General features: G+C 40.8%; 5 protein-coding genes across 6 annotated transcripts in view; 1 reads left to right on the top strand and 4 right to left on the bottom strand.

Moving 5' to 3' along the window:
* The window catches only part of LOC115631603 (ABC transporter G family member 21), a 36173-nt gene extending 33150 nt beyond the window's left edge, over window positions 1-3023 (top strand). For both annotated transcript variants that reach the window (XM_030528404.1, XM_030528405.1), the window contains 4 exons: window positions 91-732; window positions 1259-1415; window positions 1475-1741; window positions 2296-3023. In XM_030528404.1, coding sequence (XP_030384264.1) covers window positions 91-732; window positions 1259-1415; window positions 1475-1741; window positions 2296-2491 — 1262 coding nt within the window. In that variant the 3' untranslated portion in view covers window positions 2492-3023. The remainder of the gene's footprint in view (window positions 1-90; window positions 733-1258; window positions 1416-1474; window positions 1742-2295) is intronic.
* Window positions 3024-4077: 1054 nt separating this feature from the next.
* Window positions 4078-6654, bottom strand: LOC115631360 (facilitated trehalose transporter Tret1-like). Its single transcript, XM_030528078.1, has 6 exons — window positions 6576-6654; window positions 6272-6504; window positions 6082-6212; window positions 4812-5158; window positions 4345-4757; window positions 4078-4278 (listed from the first exon to the last, which is right to left on the bottom strand). Exons 1-6 carry the CDS (start codon window positions 6652-6654, stop codon window positions 4078-4080), a joined length of 1404 nt encoding a protein of 467 aa, XP_030383938.1.
* Window positions 6655-6896: 242 nt separating this feature from the next.
* Window positions 6897-11718, bottom strand: LOC115631348. The gene is given in 11 exon segments (XM_030528065.1): window positions 6897-7100; window positions 7656-8074; window positions 8128-8453; window positions 8502-8632; window positions 8698-8927; window positions 8985-9081; window positions 10120-10538; window positions 10604-10935; window positions 11029-11159; window positions 11225-11603; window positions 11696-11718. Coding segments are annotated over 11 exon segments (2691 nt in total).
* Window positions 11719-12279: 561 nt separating this feature from the next.
* Window positions 12280-14080, bottom strand: LOC115631995 (facilitated trehalose transporter Tret1-like). The gene is made up of 6 exons (XM_030528923.1): window positions 13968-14080; window positions 13687-13916; window positions 13504-13634; window positions 13115-13446; window positions 12632-13050; window positions 12280-12564 (listed from the first exon to the last, which is right to left on the bottom strand). Exons 1-6 carry the CDS (start codon window positions 14053-14055, stop codon window positions 12364-12366), a joined length of 1401 nt encoding a protein of 466 aa, XP_030384783.1. The 5' UTR covers window positions 14056-14080; the 3' UTR covers window positions 12280-12363.
* Window positions 14081-14704: 624 nt separating this feature from the next.
* On the bottom strand, window positions 14705-16393 carry LOC115631347 (facilitated trehalose transporter Tret1-like). Its single transcript, XM_030528064.1, has 6 exons — window positions 16306-16393; window positions 16012-16241; window positions 15826-15956; window positions 15428-15765; window positions 14956-15374; window positions 14705-14905 (listed from the first exon to the last, which is right to left on the bottom strand). Exons 1-6 carry the CDS (start codon window positions 16391-16393, stop codon window positions 14705-14707), a joined length of 1407 nt encoding a protein of 468 aa, XP_030383924.1.
* Between the last annotated feature and the right edge of the window lie 277 nt (window positions 16394-16670).

Raw genomic sequence — 16670 nt, 5'->3', positions numbered from 1 at the left:
AATTAATAATTCCTTCTCAAATAATTATTAAATAATCTCCCATTAAATAGTTTTCCTCTTGAGTAATGTTTTTCAAACTCGTTCTTGCAGTGGAGCAACTAAAGTCGCATCCGGACATACGCGAGAAACTGTTTATAGCTGCCAAGGAATCGCACGGCAACTATCTAAATCGGAATCATCAGCACAATCACAATCACCATCACAACAGCACGAATGGCGGATCATCTGAGCTGCAGCTGATCAGTGATAAGACGAAGCAACACGACACCATTCTAATCAACGATATAATCAACAACTACTACAATCATCATCAGCACCAATACGAAAATCTACATCACACATCGGGTGGTTGCGAGGCCGAGGAGGCAGCCCAGCACCTGGTTTGGTGCAACGCGGACTCGCAGTCCAATTTCAGTTCCTGCGCCTCCAGCGATTGTCAGTCGTATAGTGCAGGTGGCGGCAGCGGTGGGGATGGCAATCAGGAGTGGTTGGCCTATCCCACGCGCTTCCACACCCAATTCCGGGTGCTATCCAGTCGAAACTTCAAAGAGGCCAAGCCACGCATGCTGTCCAAACTGAATTGGTTCCAAACTATTGGGCTGGCGCTGATGGCGGGCGCCATCTGGTTTCAGCTGCCACGCACCGAAGAATATCTGCATGATCTGCAGGGCTGGATGTTCTTCTCGCAAACCTATTGGATGCTCTTTGCGCTCTTTGGTGCGCTCAATTCATGTGAGTGGGTGATGTATTCAACTTTTTAAGGGACTTACGGACTTACTTATGTCTATCTCTAATTCTACTAAGCCAATCTATTATCTTATTATCTTATTCTTAAACTTAAACATCTTAAACCTTCTTCTTCACTATTCAAATTTCAGAACTTTTAAACTACTCTTTAACTTTAAGCTTTATGCTTAAGCTTTAATAATCTATAGGGGCCATCACTGATATGCTGCTCTACAGACCTCGTTTTTATTTCCCAGAATTATAATAGTTTCATCAAAATTTATTATATTACCATCAACTTGTATAGTTTCCATTCAATTCTTCAACTTTAATCTTTTGAACATTTGAATGGCCTTTTAAATTATCAGAATTTAAATGAACCCCCGGGGGTCCCTAATATTTCGGAGCCTTTAATCCAACTCATATTTTGATTCTTCAGCTCAACATTTTAGCTTTTGTTCTCAACTTTGTTTTGAAGTTTTTTAATTTTCCATTTCACGTTCATAATTTCTTTATTATTTCGTCATTTCAGTCCCCTCGGAGCGCGAGGTTATTAGCAAAGAACGACGCTCGGGCGCATATCGTTTATCCGCCTACTATTTGGCCAAAATGTGTGGGGAGCTGCCCCTAGTTATAACGTTGCCCACCGTCTACCTCATGATAAGCTACCCCATGTTGGGCTGTACCAGGTGAGTGATAATGAGAGATCACCAGAGATAATGATTTTAAGAGATACTTTTGCCTGCAGCTTGAAGTTGTTCTTTTTGATGCTAATTTTTCTGCTGCTGAACACAATTGTGGCGCAAAGCGTGGGCTTCTTCATTGGGGCCTGTTGCATGGACATGAATGTCAGCATCACGCTCAGCGCACTCTACACGCTGGCCACGCAGCTCTTTGGCGGTTACCTTTCGTCACGCATTCCAGAAGGCCTTAGCTGGATACGCTATACGTCGATGATACACTATGCATACCAGAATATGCAAATACTGGAGTTTCGCGAGGGCCCACCCATAAGGTGAGTATTGTGTGGAGCGACAAGTGATGGTTTACAGATCAAGAAGATAAAAAAGAACTGACGGACTCTACTACTTGTAAGCTTTTGAGTGTTAAATAAAATTCAGATGTTAGCCACTGTACGACTGTATGAACCCACTTAACGCGAAAAGTTGTAATGCCAGCGTTACAAAACTTGGTATATAGATGATTTAAAGCATAATTATTATCAAGTTCATTTTGTAAAGAAAAATTATGAATAGAGAGTATGTTATATTTTGTTATCTGAAAAGATCCATCTATGAGTATTTTCATTTCGATGTCTTTGTGGACATATACAAGTAGTATTCTTTCTAAAGAGCTGTTTGTTGATGAAAATCATGGTGTAGGTATGCCAGCACAGACCATTTGTCTCCCAGTATGATTCTCTATTTGTCTGTATGATCGGATTTATCTCAAAAACTATAGGAGCTGAATTGACCAAACTTGCTATGCAGGTTCTTCTAACTAAATTAATTTTAAATCTAAGCATTTCAATAGAAAATTGAACTAACTAAGCTTTATTCTACTTCACAGCTGCGGATCACCCAGTAGCTATGAGATATGCAAACAGCATACTACTAAATTCATTCCATATGAGGAAATACTCAAAGCCCAAAACTCCACATCACCACTCTGGCTAAATACGCTCATACTGATGATGTTCTTTATGGTGTTTCGAGGTCTGGGTTATGCGGTGCTGCGCTATTTGCGTTGCCCCAAAAAGACGTGATATAACAGACAACAACCAGTGATACGTAATTGCAACCCCATATTCGCGATACAACTAACTCGTTACCCCGCTGCCCTCCTCCTCCTCCACCTCAAGCTCTACGCCTACGATCCTTTTCACACGATGAACAAATATTGCCACTGTTGGGCGAAACGCTGTCGCATCCGCGTTGGTCTCCACAATGTGATTTCAAATTATAGCTATGTGGACAGCGACCGTTTATTATTAAAGTTAAATCTAGCAGATATATTATGTATCCACTATTAGAATATGCAAGATACTACACTAAATACACATACGAGTACGAGTATATATGTATTGCCAAAGGCATGCCCGTTTATCTGGCCATGCTCCCAGAATGTTTGTTGCATTGAAAAAGTAAATTTGTTTTTGTTTTAATTCCTTTTACTTGTTAGCCATTTGCATATACTATATACTATATATATATATATAATAATATGTTGGCGCTAACCGATTATTTTATTCATATGATAGAGAGAAAAAATTTATATTTTAATGTAAATTTTAAAAAACAAGCTTGGAATGTTACATCTACAATATATACAAACATACTATATACATACATGTATTTCCTTAATATTCAGCCTATGTATGTATTGTATATTATTTAGAGTTAATGGAATTTATGTATTTCAAATTGCTAATAGATTTCTAGAGTTTATTGCAAATTTTTTTCACTTGGAAAAAACACTGTGATTTAGTATGCTAGTTTTTTAATTAATTTTAAGTGGCATACTTTAAACATATCTATATCTATATACAAGTATATATATATGTATCTATCTATAAACAAATTGTATGAAAATTATGTATTAGCTTATATTAAACATTTGTATTTTGTTTATATTAACTAATTATATATAATTATAGTTATTTAAATATACAAGTACATTGAAAATATGCCGAAAATTCAATGCGAACTTTAAATTGTTTTTTTTTTTTCTGTTAATGGGCACTCCTCTCCGCTTCTCATGTAAAGTAAATAATTTTTTTTAACCAACAACTACTCTGAAGTGCTCCAAAGGATGTTCTACTGTGCTAGAAAGGGTGCTGAATAGTTCTGTGGTTAAGAGCTCTTGTTAAAAATTCATTCTATACATAAATAGATTGATTTCTAAAATTAATTTTCACTCAATTAATTTGAAAATGTTTCTTAAGTAGTTTGCTTTTAAATTCATTTTTGAATTGCACATTGTTTAATGTGCAAAAGTTGATTTATTAAAAGGTTAATATAGAATATATTTCTAATCGATGTAAAAGGTATGAAATATTTTTGAAGAAAGTTTCTAACTCTTAATTCTTAATGCATTCAAGCTTAAAAATATTGCCAACACTCATGTGTCTAAATATTTATACGAGTAAATATTCCTTCCTATTTTAGAAGTTTAAATATATTGAAGCGCTCAAAGTTTGAAATTTGTTAAGAAACGAAATATGATTTCGAATATATATTACGTATTATTCAAAAAATTTAAATTCCCCAATATGGACATCTGAACATTTAATTCTCTAACATAGCATGTGCTTTAAAAAAAAAATCCTTTCTTCAGATGTCAACTAAACACCTAATTCTCCAACATAGACTTTCCCCTGGTTTCTTCTAGAAAGTACCAGAAGAATACAAAGGAAGCCGCTGTAAAGCTCGCGCAAGACCACATCGTTATCGATATGCCCCATTTGGACATGCATATTGGGAAAATGTTGAGCATTAGAAAAATAATGCCACTGCTCAAAAGGATGGCCGCCGAAGTCGCTCTGCTGCGTATCTGAGAAGAAAAGCAGCGCTGGCATTATTAACATCATCTCCAAAAGGTAAGGAAGTGTAAACAAACCTTTGCTGGAAACACCTCGACCAGCAGCATATAGAAACAGCCCACTAGTCCGATGTTGCCCAGAAAGATGTCCAAAGACATGAGCACCAAGGGCAGCCAACTAAATCGATTTAAATCGTATATTTGTGAGTAGTGTGTGAAGAGTCCGAAGGCGGTGAGGCAAAGAGCCACTCCTGCCGAGGATACCAGCATCAGTTTTTTGCGGCCATAAGAATCGCAGAGTAGCGTCGTCACATATGTGCCACATATTTGGACAACGCCTATAACTATGCTGCAGGTATCTGGATCCATGCTCGTGCCCGACTGTGCGAAAATGTTGGACATATAGTTGACGAAAGCAAAGGTGCCGCTGAATTGATTCGCAAGGATCAGCACCACGGCAACTCCATATGCCTTGACAGCGGGCCTGGAGACTGCAATGGCATTATGATTAAATATTTAGGCCTCTTCCATTAAACAGAACTTACCAAAATCCTTGAAAGCTAATTTTTCCTCTTCACTAGACTGTTTGTGGGTCAATGCAATTTTCAAATCGTCAAATTCGCTTACAGAGCTCCCACTTGCAATAAAGTTTTTGCTAACTTTCAAATTTTTATAATATCGAAACGATTTCTCAGCCTCTGCATATTTTCCCTGCTTTATGAGATATTGCGGCGTCTCCGGAATGAAGAGACTGCTGATTAAATAGGTGAGTGGAATGAATATTACAATGGCGGGTATAATATGATATGGCACATGGGTTCCAATAATATAGCCAGATAGAATGCCCAGATTTATCGAAAGCATAACCATTGCAGAGAGCGAGCCGCGTATGCTGCAATAGGAGAGACGAATGAAATAGAAGCGATATAATAAAAATATTATAAAATAATATAAAAATCATGTATATAAGAATAGTCCCCGGTAGTGACAAAAACACAGTACATAATGAAAACTGCTTTAAATAGAAACTAAAACAATGCCTTCCTAACTAGTTTTTGACAATTCCAGCTTCAACACTCAAGAGTTTTTTGATTCACAATAGTTATCTGATGTAATAACATCATAATCATCTGATATTCATCATAGAATTACTATGTAGATTAAACTTATTATATTTATTATTAGTCATTAGTTGTGGACATTATTTGCTTTAAAGTTAAAAGCTAGTATTCAGAATATATTCTAAAACCAATTTGAAGATAATTCCTTCGCTATTACTTAGTTTTAGACAAGATTTTACTTCAAGCTGATTCCTATTTATAATAAAAGGGTATACAACGATTTCTTCACCGAAACAATATAAAACAACTTCATCACTAGCTTTAGATTATATTTAAAAATAAAAAGCTGTGAAAAAGGTTATGCTTTACAAATAGTTTATAGCAGCATCAGTATACCCTATAACAGTATTACTTCGTCACTAGTTTTATTCACAATGACTTCATGCAATAAAGCACAATTGCATCTCAACTGTAGATTTCGTCAATATTGTGGAAAGAGTTTATTTGCATACCAAGTAGTTAGTTATGTTTACAAATTAGAAGCTTTGTTTGAATTGCGCACAATTCCTAGATCTATTTTATTTCTGTTGCCAACTCATTTGTTTACTAGAAGTTATCAAGTGACACTACAAAGCAAATATTGTCGACTCGCTATCACAATGAAAGCCAAGCGCGGCGAAATTTATGCGATACGAGTGTGCCTAGCTGTCGTCCGACCGGTAAATCAAGAGAGCCCTTAACTCTTGCCACTTACCGAGAATCTGCGATTTCGCTGATGAAAATCGGATGAACAATAAACATGCCCCCACTACTAACGCCGGCCAAGAAGCGTGCCGCGTACAGATACTCGACAGTGGGCGCAAAGAAGATCAACACCCAGAAGCACTACAAAGGAACAAATGTTAGAAGCTCTGCAAATATTTGAAACTACTTCGACCAGTTACCGTATGTGGCAGACCAACCAGTAAGAGGCGGATTTTGTGTCCCAAACGCTCCAGAAAGCTGGCAGTGAGTATGGTGCCCAGTATGCTGCCCAGACCTATTGCCGAACCGATCCAAGAGACTTCATAAATGTCCACCGCAAAGCTCAATGGCGTCTGCTCCGGAGACTGCAGCTTGCGGAGCGTTGGCGACAACCAGCCCAGGCCAATGCCATGTGCGATGGGCAACAAGCTAACTGAACAAAGCTTAGTTATCCACTTCGATGAACAGCCTTCCGTCGAGCAGCTGCTTCTTAAAGTAACTCACCCAGTAACGTTGTCAGAAATTGGAAACGATTTCTGCTACTCAGCAGACAATTAGGCCGCTGCAGCAGATGTCTCAACATTATAGAATGGTTTGTTAATATTTCCTACAAATACTAGTTGTTTCTGCGCTCGATTTGTATTTATTTGCCACTTTTCAGTCTTACATTGCTCACATCAAAATGCACGAAGTATGGCTGGCAAGCAACTTAAATATGGTTTCTGGCCAGATATTAGGCACTCGCTATCTTACAGATAAAGATAAGCTCTTTAGCTCTAGCACTACTTATACTACAAATCTAAGTCGCACTAGGCGTTCCCATGGTTAGGCATCCACTAGCAAAGATTTCCCTTTAGTTTCTTCTAGAAAGTAGCTAAAATAGGCGAAGGCACACAGAGCCACGCCACCACAGCACCACATCGTCACAGATATGCCCCAATAGGCCATGCAGAGGGGAAAGATTTTCAGAGCGACGAACACTGCACAGCTGAGACAAGCAATGAAGAAGGAAACGGCAACAGAACGTATCTGGGCAGAAGAAAAAGAAATTCGCAGATTAGAAGACAAGCTTTTTAGTTGATGTAGAGAAGAGATGTTCTATTAAATTTAGCACTTATTTTGTTTTTGGATCAATAGAGCTATAGAGCCTAGCCTGGCAGGGGTATTGCTTTCTTTGAGCCTTTTTCTTTCTTTAAGACGTCGCTATGTTGATAGAGTTTTGAGTAAGATTCTTCTTTGAAATAAAAGATGTTTTCTTATACATAATCTATCTATTGAGTAATCCACTTTGGTTTACTTACTGGGATCTTCTATTATAATGCGCTTCGAAGCTCATTAATTTAAATGAACTCGATTAATGAATTCTATTCAATATTCCTGCACAAACGCCAGTAGGTTGGTAGAGTTTTGAATTCTACAAAATTCTTCCTTAGAAACTATCCATCTTTGTATTTAATTCTACAAAATTCTTCCTTAGAAACTATCCATCTTTGTATTTAAATAAATGAGTTATATTCAATATTTAAGAACTTCCGCGAGATAATCTTGGTTATATAAACCACTTACACCAGCGATTTGCATTACCTTGGCCGGAAACAATTCCACCATCACTACAAAGACACAGCCAACCAGACCCATAGTGCCCAGAAATATGTCCAAGGCCAGCAGCAATAGAGGCAGCCAACCAACAGCGGAGACATCGTGATTCGGATCGGAGGCATAATACGTGAACGCCCCGAATGCCGCTAGACTAATGGCCGAGCCCATAGAGGATATCATCAATAGAATCTTTCAACCATATCTGTCGCAAAATAATGTGGTTGCATAGTTTCCTAGAATTTGCACCACACCGACAACAATGGTGCAGGTATTCGCGTTTAGAGTCGTATGGGACTTGGCGAAGATGTCGGAGAGGTAGCTGGTGAAGCAGAAGAGTCCACTGAATTGGTTCGCCAGCAGCAAAACGATGGCCGAACCATATGCCTTGAACGCGGCTCTGGTAACTACACAAGGGAGAACTCGATGGCTAAGGAACATAATCGTTCTATAAACTCACCAAAATCCTTGTAACTAAGGGACTCTGACTCCACAGTAAGTTCTTTTGTGGAGCTTAGTTTATAAAAATCATCCATTTCGTTGCTGTCATTAGCGTTGATATTCTTGTAGAATCGAAAGGATTTTTCTGCTGCCGCGTATTTTCCTTTCCTGATGAGATGGATGGGCGATTCAGGAATGAAGAGATTGCATATGAAGAATCCTATGGGCAGCATTACGAAACAAAACGGCGCAATTAAGTAGGCCACATGTGTGGAGACTATATAGCCAGTTAAGACGCCCATGTTGACGGACAACATGATCATGGAACCGAGGGAGCCTCGTATGCTGTAAAAAGTCAGAAGCTCATAAAACAAAGTCCAAAGTCCAACTCACTTGGTATTCGCAATCTCGCTCACAAATAGGGGCACCACGATATAGAAGCCACCGCCAGTTATTCCAGCCAATAGGCGACCCGCATATAAATACTCGACGCCAGCGGCAAATTCTACCAAAAGCCAGAAGCACTGCAGGAAAAATCAATAAAAAAAAGGAATGTAATCGAGAATAAACAATACTTCAGACTGCTTGCCGTATGTGGAATGGCCACAGCGAGCAGGACCAGCTTGCGTCCTAGCCGATCCTGCAGCGAGCCCGCCAGTATATTGCCAATCACACTGCCAATGCCCAGCACGGAGCCCACCCAGGACACTTCCTCGACGAACACCGCAAAGTCGAACGGGGACGCCTCCGTTTTGAGATCACGCATCAGCGGCGACATCCAACCAATGCCCACGCCATGCGAAAACGTTATGATATTGACTTTAAACGGATTACAAATTCAAATCGGATAATATGTGTGCCAGTCCTGCCACCTACTTAGCAGTGTTACCGCAAATTGATTGCGATTCCTGCGATTAAGCACACAATTCGGATTCTGAAGCACTTCTCTTAGTTTAAGGCACAGCATCGTGCTCTACGACTTGTTCTCAAAGCAGCCAACAGCAAACTGTGAGACAAGTCCGATTTCAGCGGCATTATACACCTGATTTCCTGTTACATCAAAAGCTATCTAAATTGCTCTAGATTATCAGATGCTAGTAGTTTTATTGCAATTTCCGTTAGAGTGCAGTTCCCTTGAATTGGGCTTTTGTCACATTAGCTAAAATTTGTATTATGCATGAACAGTCATGATCCAGATATGCTGAGTAGCACTCCCAAGCTCTTGAATAGGACTGGAATTCTCCGGTTAGTTCGCACTCCTTCCAGATTGGGAAAAACTCTTAGCAACGAGGGAGACTCTAAAAATTACGAAGAGTTTCCCTTTAATAATAGATTATGTCTCTCAAGCATCTTTAGATATAGAAAAGGAATGAACAAAGTAGTTAGCGCTAATGATCCTCTCGAAGCCAGTTAAGTCAAAAATCAGACCTCTCTAAATGTCCCAAACACTTTCTTCTTTCAATGTTGGGGTTTCTGACGGACCAAAAATAGATTCATTCTTTAAAGATTGCCAATCTACCGAACTTCCCATCTACTTTCTTAGAAAAACATGTTCTGTTGGCACATCTCTCGCAATCAAGGCAAAATTTGCCTGAATTTTCGACATATCGGTATTTATTAATTGCATTTTTGTTTTGCTTATTACACAAATGTTTAAATAAAATTTATAATTTTCTCAAATTGGCCGCGAATCACAATTTTGTATACACCATCCAAGAATAGCTACTCTCTCAGCAAACTCCAATTGGCTTAAAGTTTCAAGAATCCAACATGGATTTGCCCTTTGTCTCCTCTAGGAAGCGACTGAAATAGAGAAAAGCTAACAAAGCCACTGCTCCGCAGCACCACATCGTCACTGAGATGCCTAACTGAACCATAAAGACGGGGAAGATTTTCAAAGCGACGAACACCAAGCAGCTGGAAATCACTACGAAAAAGGATAGAGCCACGGATCGTATCTGGAAAAAAAGGTCTAATACGAATTTCGAAAGCATTTGAATGAAACACTCACCTTTGCTGGAAAGATTTCGACCAGCACTACAAAGAAACAGCCCACAAGTCCGATATTTCCAATGAAGATATCCAACGAGAGCAGCAACAAAGGCAACCAACCCACGGCGCTGACGTCATTGTTGGGATTGGATGCATAGTAGGTGTAGGAGCCGAAGGCTCCCAAGCATATCGCAGAGCCAAGGCAAGACACCAGCAGCAATATTTTGCGGCCGTATTTATCACAGAGCATTGTGGTCATACAGAGACCAAGAACCTGTACTATTCCGACCACAATTGTACAGATATCCGCGTGAAGGGTGGAGTGCGAGGCGGCGAAAATGTCGGTCATGTAGTTGGTGAAGCAAAAGAGACCAGTCAGCTGGTTCGCCAGCAGCAGGACAATGGCCGAGCCATAGGCCTTGAAAGCAGGCTTGGTAACTGCGAGATAGACAACAAAAATAAACAACATTATGGCTTAGTTATGAGAACCCTCAGCATATTACCAAAGTCCTTGCAGCTAACAGACTTGTCCTCCAACTTCTGCTCTTTGGTTAACTTCATCCGCAAGTCATCGAACTCGATGAGTCCAGTGCTGTCGCTGGCTTTCAAATTTTTGTAGAAACAAAAGGATTTCTCAGCCGCCGCGTATTTTCCCCTGCGTATGAGGAAGTGGGGTGTTTCAGGGAAGAAGAAGTTGCATATGAAATAGGAAATGGGCAGTGCCAGCACACACATCGGAACCGTGCTATATGGCACATAAATGGATATGATATAGCCACATAGGACTCCGATATTCACAGACAATAAAATCATGGAACCCAGGGTGCCGCGTATGCTGTAAATATAGAAAACAGAGGTTACATTTTCTCCATTTCATATAAAACAGAGGTTAAATTTTCTCCCTTTCCGATATCTACGCTTAACTCACTTTGCGTCTGCTATTTCGCTGATAAATAATGGCAGGACTAAATAGCCTCCACCGCCCGAAATGCCGGCTAAAAGCCGACCCAAGTACAAGTACTCCACGCTCTGCGCATAAAAGCTCAAGACCCAAAAGCACTGTGCAATGAAATTGTTGGAGAACGTATTTAATTAATTATAATAAATAAATAATATTAACTTACCGAATGTGGTATGGCAATAGCGAACATCACAAGCTTACGGCCAACGCGATCCTGCGCAAGGCCAACCAAAATATTGCCAATGACGCTGCCAACGCCCAGCAACGAGCCGATCCAGGACACCTCCTCTATGACAGCGCGAAAGCTGAGGGGCGTCTCATCAGTCTGAAGATTTCGCATCACCGGCGACATCCAACCCACGCCGAGGCCATGAGAGAAGGTCTGTATGTTAACTAAAGGATAATGGTATAAGCACCCTTCAGCAGCGTTACCAAAAGCTGATAACGATTTCTGCTGTTCAGCAGACAGTCGGGGTATTGGAAAACTTTCCGCAAATGAAAGAACATTTTGAACATTCCGAATCAACCTGTTCTTCCCATAACTGCCGCCAGCGAAATGCAATGCGAATCAGCCTATATTAGGCTTAGACGCGCATTTATCTCCATAAGTGAGATAAGTCCAGAGATATATTACATCTTAAGATAGCATATTTGCATATAACATGTCTTATAGGAATAAATTATAGGTTCCATTCTATAAATCATATTAACAAAGCACTGCTAGGGCAGGTCTGTAGTCTATTCGAAATTAGATAAAGTTTCTCTGGTGAATTGGAATACTCGCACGAGTCATCTAACTAAAGAAAAAGTGTTTGTAAACAAGTGGAAAGACGTTGCCCTCACTATAGTCTACGAGCTTTCATTTATCATCAAAATATAGCAGTTAATTGTTCATTCTTTCAATGCCATAATGCGGGTCAAGAGCATACGCTAGTGGCGAAAGAACAACTTCGTAGGGCCAGCTGCCATCCTTTTCGTTTATAAATCCGAGGAAACTGCTTAACTACCATAGCGATGTTTATGCTTAAAAGGGTTAAACGCTTTTAAATACATTTTAAATAAATAATACTAATGTATTTTAGAATATAATTCAAGGAAACTTAAACTTATAAACGTTTAAGCACTTTGTATTAATCAACCAAATTCCTCAGAGCTTGGTTTGAACAAACTCTGACGAATTTGTAAAAAGAAACAAATCTTATTTAAAATAGCATTTTCATATTTTCTAAATGGTTTTCTCACCACGACCTAATATACAAGTACATATATTACAAGATCTAGCTAGCTATATGAGCATTACGATTACGAGTCCAGCAAGGACTTGCCCTTTGTCTCCTCGAGGAAGCGACTGAAATACAGGAAGGCAAGGAAAGTCATTCCGCCGCAGCACCACATAGTCACTGAGATTCCAAGCTGCACCATTAAAACCGGAAAGATTTTCAATGACACGAAAATTAGGATACTGAGCTGCACAATAAAAAATGGCAAAGCCACAGAGCGTATCTGTAAAGGAAAACACAAGGAATAGAGAACATTCGAGTCGTGAGTTCGGTTGCAAAGGAATACTTACCTTGGCAGGAAGTAGCTCGACCATCACTACAAAGAAACAGCCCACAAGTCCGATATTTCCAATGAAAATAACCAACGAGAGCAGCAACAAAGGCAACCAACCCACAGCGCTGACGTCATTGTTGGGATTGGATGCAAAGTAGGTGTACGTGCCGAAGGCTCCCAAGCATATCGCAGAGCCAAGAGAAGACACCAGCAGGAGAATCTTGCGTCCATATTTATCACAGAGGAGGGTGGCCATATAGTTGCCCAATATTTGTACCGCCCCCACCACAATAGTGCAAATATTTACGTCCAGTGAGGAGTGCGAGGCGGCGAAAATGTCGGTCATGTAGTTGGTGAAGCAGAAGAGTCCACTTAGCTGATTCGCCATCAGCAGGACAACGGCCGAGCCATAGGCCTTGATGGCGGGCTTGGTAACTGAAAAAACAACAAAGAAAGGTAGAGCTATGATTGAGTTATGAGAGCATCCAATATATGTTACCAAAGTCCTTGTAGGTAAGAGTCTTGTCCTCCAAGCTTTGCTCTTTTGTTAGCTTCGTCCTTAAATCATCGAACTCATTAAGGCCGTTGACATCGCTGGCCCTAATATTCTTATAGAAACGAAAAGATCTCTCAGCGGCCGCGTATCTGCCCTTTTGAATGAGATGATGTGGGGTTTCGGGCAGGAAGAGGTTGCAAATGAAGTAGCATGTGGGCAGTGCCAGCACACAAAAAGGAACTATATAGTATGGCGCATATATGGAAATGATATAGCCACTTAACACGCCCATATTCACGGACAACAAGATCGTAGAAGAGAGCGTGCCTCTTATGCTGCGCACGATAAAGAAATCTAGAGTTCTTGTCAAATAATAAGTGAGCTCTACTTACTTGGTGTCTGATATTTCGCTGATAAATAAGGGCAGCACTATATAGCCGCCACCGCCCGAAATGCCAGCTAATAGCCTACCCACATAGAAATACTCCACGCTCTGCGCAAAATAACTCAAAAGCCAGAAACACTGTGAAGAGAGTATTAAATTAAACTCAAAACGAGATATTTTGTTGCCTCACCGAATGCGGAATGGCTATGGCAAACATTACTGGCTTCCGTCCCACCCGATTTTGAAGCACACCCGCCGCTATATTGCCAATAACACTGCCGATGCCCAGCAACGAGCCGATCCAGGACACCTCCTCTATGACAGCGCGGAAGCTGAGTGGCGTATCATCAGTCTGAAGCTTTCGCATCACCGGAGACATCCAACCCACGCCGAGACCATGCGAGAAGGTCATGATATTAACTGCAAGTGTGTGGCATTAGAATATAGTTTTTAGTCAGCTCTGCAACTTACCAAGCAGCGTTACCAGTAGCTGATAACGATGTCTACTGTTCAGCAGGGAGTCTGGGCTTTGAAAACATTTTCGCAGATCGAACAACATTTTAGGAAAGTCTGCTTCCAATTTCTCAAGCTGCTGCCCACTAACTAAAACAAAATTCAGTTAAGTTGTGAGCAGGAGCTGGTGTTACTTTTCTCCGTGCATTTATCTTAATTAGATAGAGATTACATTAAGCATAAAATGTTGGCAAAAGTTCTTATCTGCGCAACTGTTGGCAGAACTACAAGTCATGGTAAGTACAAGTACATGTTATCTATCGGAATGAGTTACAAAGCTTTGCAAGATTTCGGCATTCAACGAATACGAAACTGCTTTGGAGACTAATTATGATTTGGCAGCTACATTACAGCAGAATTCGATTTTAATTGTTAAACTCGTAGGATTTTAATTTCTAATGCAGACGTTAACAAAGAGAGGGCTGCCAAATGGACTTAAATTATTTAGTAAGTCTTGTTGCTTTTTTCTTCAAAATATTTCACATCAAGATCCAATCAGCCTAAATTCATATTTTAATTTTGGAAAAAATATAAAATCTAAGAGCAACTATTTGAAAAGTGGACTCATTTCATACATTCTTAAAGGTTTATAGATTTGTGAGAAAGAGAGATTGATGGTTTAATATATTAAATAAATAGTACATCAAATAAATAAATGGAATAATTAACCAAAACGAGCTGCTCACACATCCAGGCTAGGCATCCTCCAGGCACTTGCCCTTGGTCTCCTCCAAGAAATAGCTGAAATAGAGAAAGCCAAACAGCGACACTGCGCTGCAGGACCACATCGTCAGCGAGATGCCCCAATATGCCAGACAAAGCGGGAATATTTTCAAGGTGACGAAAACCAAGCCACTGAGACACACCACAAACACCGATAAAGAGACGGAACGTATCTGCGAAAGACATTTCAGACAATTGCACTCCCAAAGGCCTGCATGATTACCTTTGCAGGAAACAGCTCGACCATTAGCACAACACTGCAGCCCACCAGTCCCATGCTGCCCAGAAAAATGTCCAACGACAGCAACATTAGAGGCAACCAACCGGTTCCAGCCACATCATGGCTAGCATCGTCCGCGTAGTGGGTGAAGCAGCCGAAGGCGGCCAAGCTGGCTGCACAGCCCAGACAGGAGACCAACAATAGAATTTTGCGACCGTACTTATCGCAGAGCAGGGTTGTTGTATAGTTTCCCATAATCTGCACCACTCCCACGACAATAGTGCACGCATTTGCATTGAGGCTCGTGTGAGAGGCTGCAAAGACGTCGGCCAAGTAGCTGGTGATGCAGAAAATGCCGCTGAACTGATAGGTCAGCAGCAAAACAATGGCCGTGCCGTAAGCCTTCAAAGCCTGTCCGGTAGCTGCACAACTTTAAATTCTTCATGGCTTTCAAAACGAACGCACCACAACTCACCAAAGTCTTTAAGGTTGAGGGAGTTGGCCGTCGAGCTTAGATGCTGCTCTTTGGTTAGCTTTGACTTTAATTCCTCGAATTCAATTGCTGCGCTGCCGTCATTAGCTCCGAAATTCTTATAGTAGCGATATGATTTCTCCGCTGCCTCATGCCTGCCCTTGCGTATGAGATAATGGGGTGTTTCGGGGAACAGGAAGTTGCAGAGCAAGTAGCAGGTGGGCAGTGCCAGAATGCAGAATGGAGCGCTCAAGTAGGACACATTGGTGGCAATAATATAGCCAGCCAAGACGCCCATGTTGACGGACAACATGGTCGTGGAGCCTAGTGTGCCGCGTATGCTGTAAAAAGGTAATCCAATTGAAAGAAACTTCCATTTATTGCCAGTACTTTCAACTTACTTTGCGTCCGCAATTTCGCTGATAAAGATGGGAAGTGCTATGTAGCTCCCGCCGCCGGAAATGCCTGCCAACAAACGGCCCACATACAAATATTCAACGCTTTGGGCATAGTATGTCAGCAGCCAAAAGCCCTAAAGTCTTAACAATTATTGGATGCCGGTCTCTCAGCTTGTGGTACGTACATACCGTATGGGGTATGGCCAAGATATACATAACCAGCTTCCGACCTATGCGATCGTGCAGCACACCCACCAGTATATTGCCAATAATGCTGCCTATGCCCAGCACTGAACCGACCCAGGACAGCTCCTCCACAACCACCGCGAAGTCAAATGGCGAGTTCTCGGTTCGCAGATCACGCATTACGGGCGACATCCAGCCCACTCCAATGCCATGCGAGAAGGTCAGTATGTTGACTGAAAATTTGCAAAGTCTATTTTACTTTCTAGGCGCTCTCTTAAAACTTTTTCCGTAGCTCACTCAGCAGCGCCACCAGCAGTTGATGGCGATTTCGACGATTCAGCACACTATTCGGATTCTGAAACACTCGACTGAAGTTGAACTTCATTTTTGAATGAATTAATTATAATTTCGTTTAATTTAATTTTTCTGGCAGCCAAACATTGCAATGCTTCTCCCTCAGCTGCTACGGCGAAACTATTTTAGACCCGAGAGCCAACAGGTTTCTTGGCCTACACGTGAGCTAAGCGGCTGAAAGTAAACAACAACAGCAACAACAAACCAAAACGAAAAAAGAAACGCGTTTCAATACACAAATATTTGTACCAGAGGGCGGCTCAAGCTCTCTTAGAGCTTTTTATGAGCAGCTCAAAGTGAAGTGAAAA

The sequence above is a fragment of the Scaptodrosophila lebanonensis genome, unplaced genomic scaffold (assembly GCF_003285725.1).
Source record: "Scaptodrosophila lebanonensis strain 11010-0011.00,11010-0021.00 unplaced genomic scaffold, SlebRS2 tig00001412-arrow-pilon, whole genome shotgun sequence".
Classification (NCBI taxonomy): Eukaryota; Metazoa; Arthropoda; class Insecta; order Diptera; family Drosophilidae; genus Scaptodrosophila; species Scaptodrosophila lebanonensis.
This window is presented reverse-complemented; position numbering and strand designations above follow the sequence as displayed.

Coding starts and splice junctions, on each gene's coding strand:
- LOC115631360 (XM_030528078.1), bottom strand. CDS start 6,654: ATGTTGAGACATCTGCTGCAGCGGCCTAATTGTCTGCTGAGTAGCAGA. Junction 6,213..6,271: donor TGGTTGGTCTGCCACATACG/GTAACTGGTCGA, acceptor GTTCCTTTGTAG/TGCTTCTGGGTGTTGATCTT. Junction 4,279..4,344: donor TCGAGGTGTTTCCAGCAAAG/GTTTGTTTACAC, acceptor TTTTCTTCTCAG/ATACGCAGCAGAGCGACTTC.
- LOC115631995 (XM_030528923.1), bottom strand. CDS start 14,055: ATGTTGTTCGATCTGCGAAAATGTTTTCAAAGCCCAGACTCCCTGCTG. Junction 13,917..13,967: donor GCTACTGGTAACGCTGCTTG/GTAAGTTGCAGA, acceptor ACACACTTGCAG/TTAATATCATGACCTTCTCG. Junction 13,051..13,114: donor TCTTACCTACAAGGACTTTG/GTAACATATATT, acceptor TTGTTTTTTCAG/TTACCAAGCCCGCCATCAAG.
- LOC115631347 (XM_030528064.1), bottom strand. CDS start 16,393: ATGAAGTTCAACTTCAGTCGAGTGTTTCAGAATCCGAATAGTGTGCTG. Junction 16,242..16,305: donor ACTGCTGGTGGCGCTGCTGA/GTGAGCTACGGA, acceptor GCAAATTTTCAG/TCAACATACTGACCTTCTCG. Junction 15,766..15,825: donor AGCGAAATTGCGGACGCAAA/GTAAGTTGAAAG, acceptor ACCTTTTTACAG/CATACGCGGCACACTAGGCT.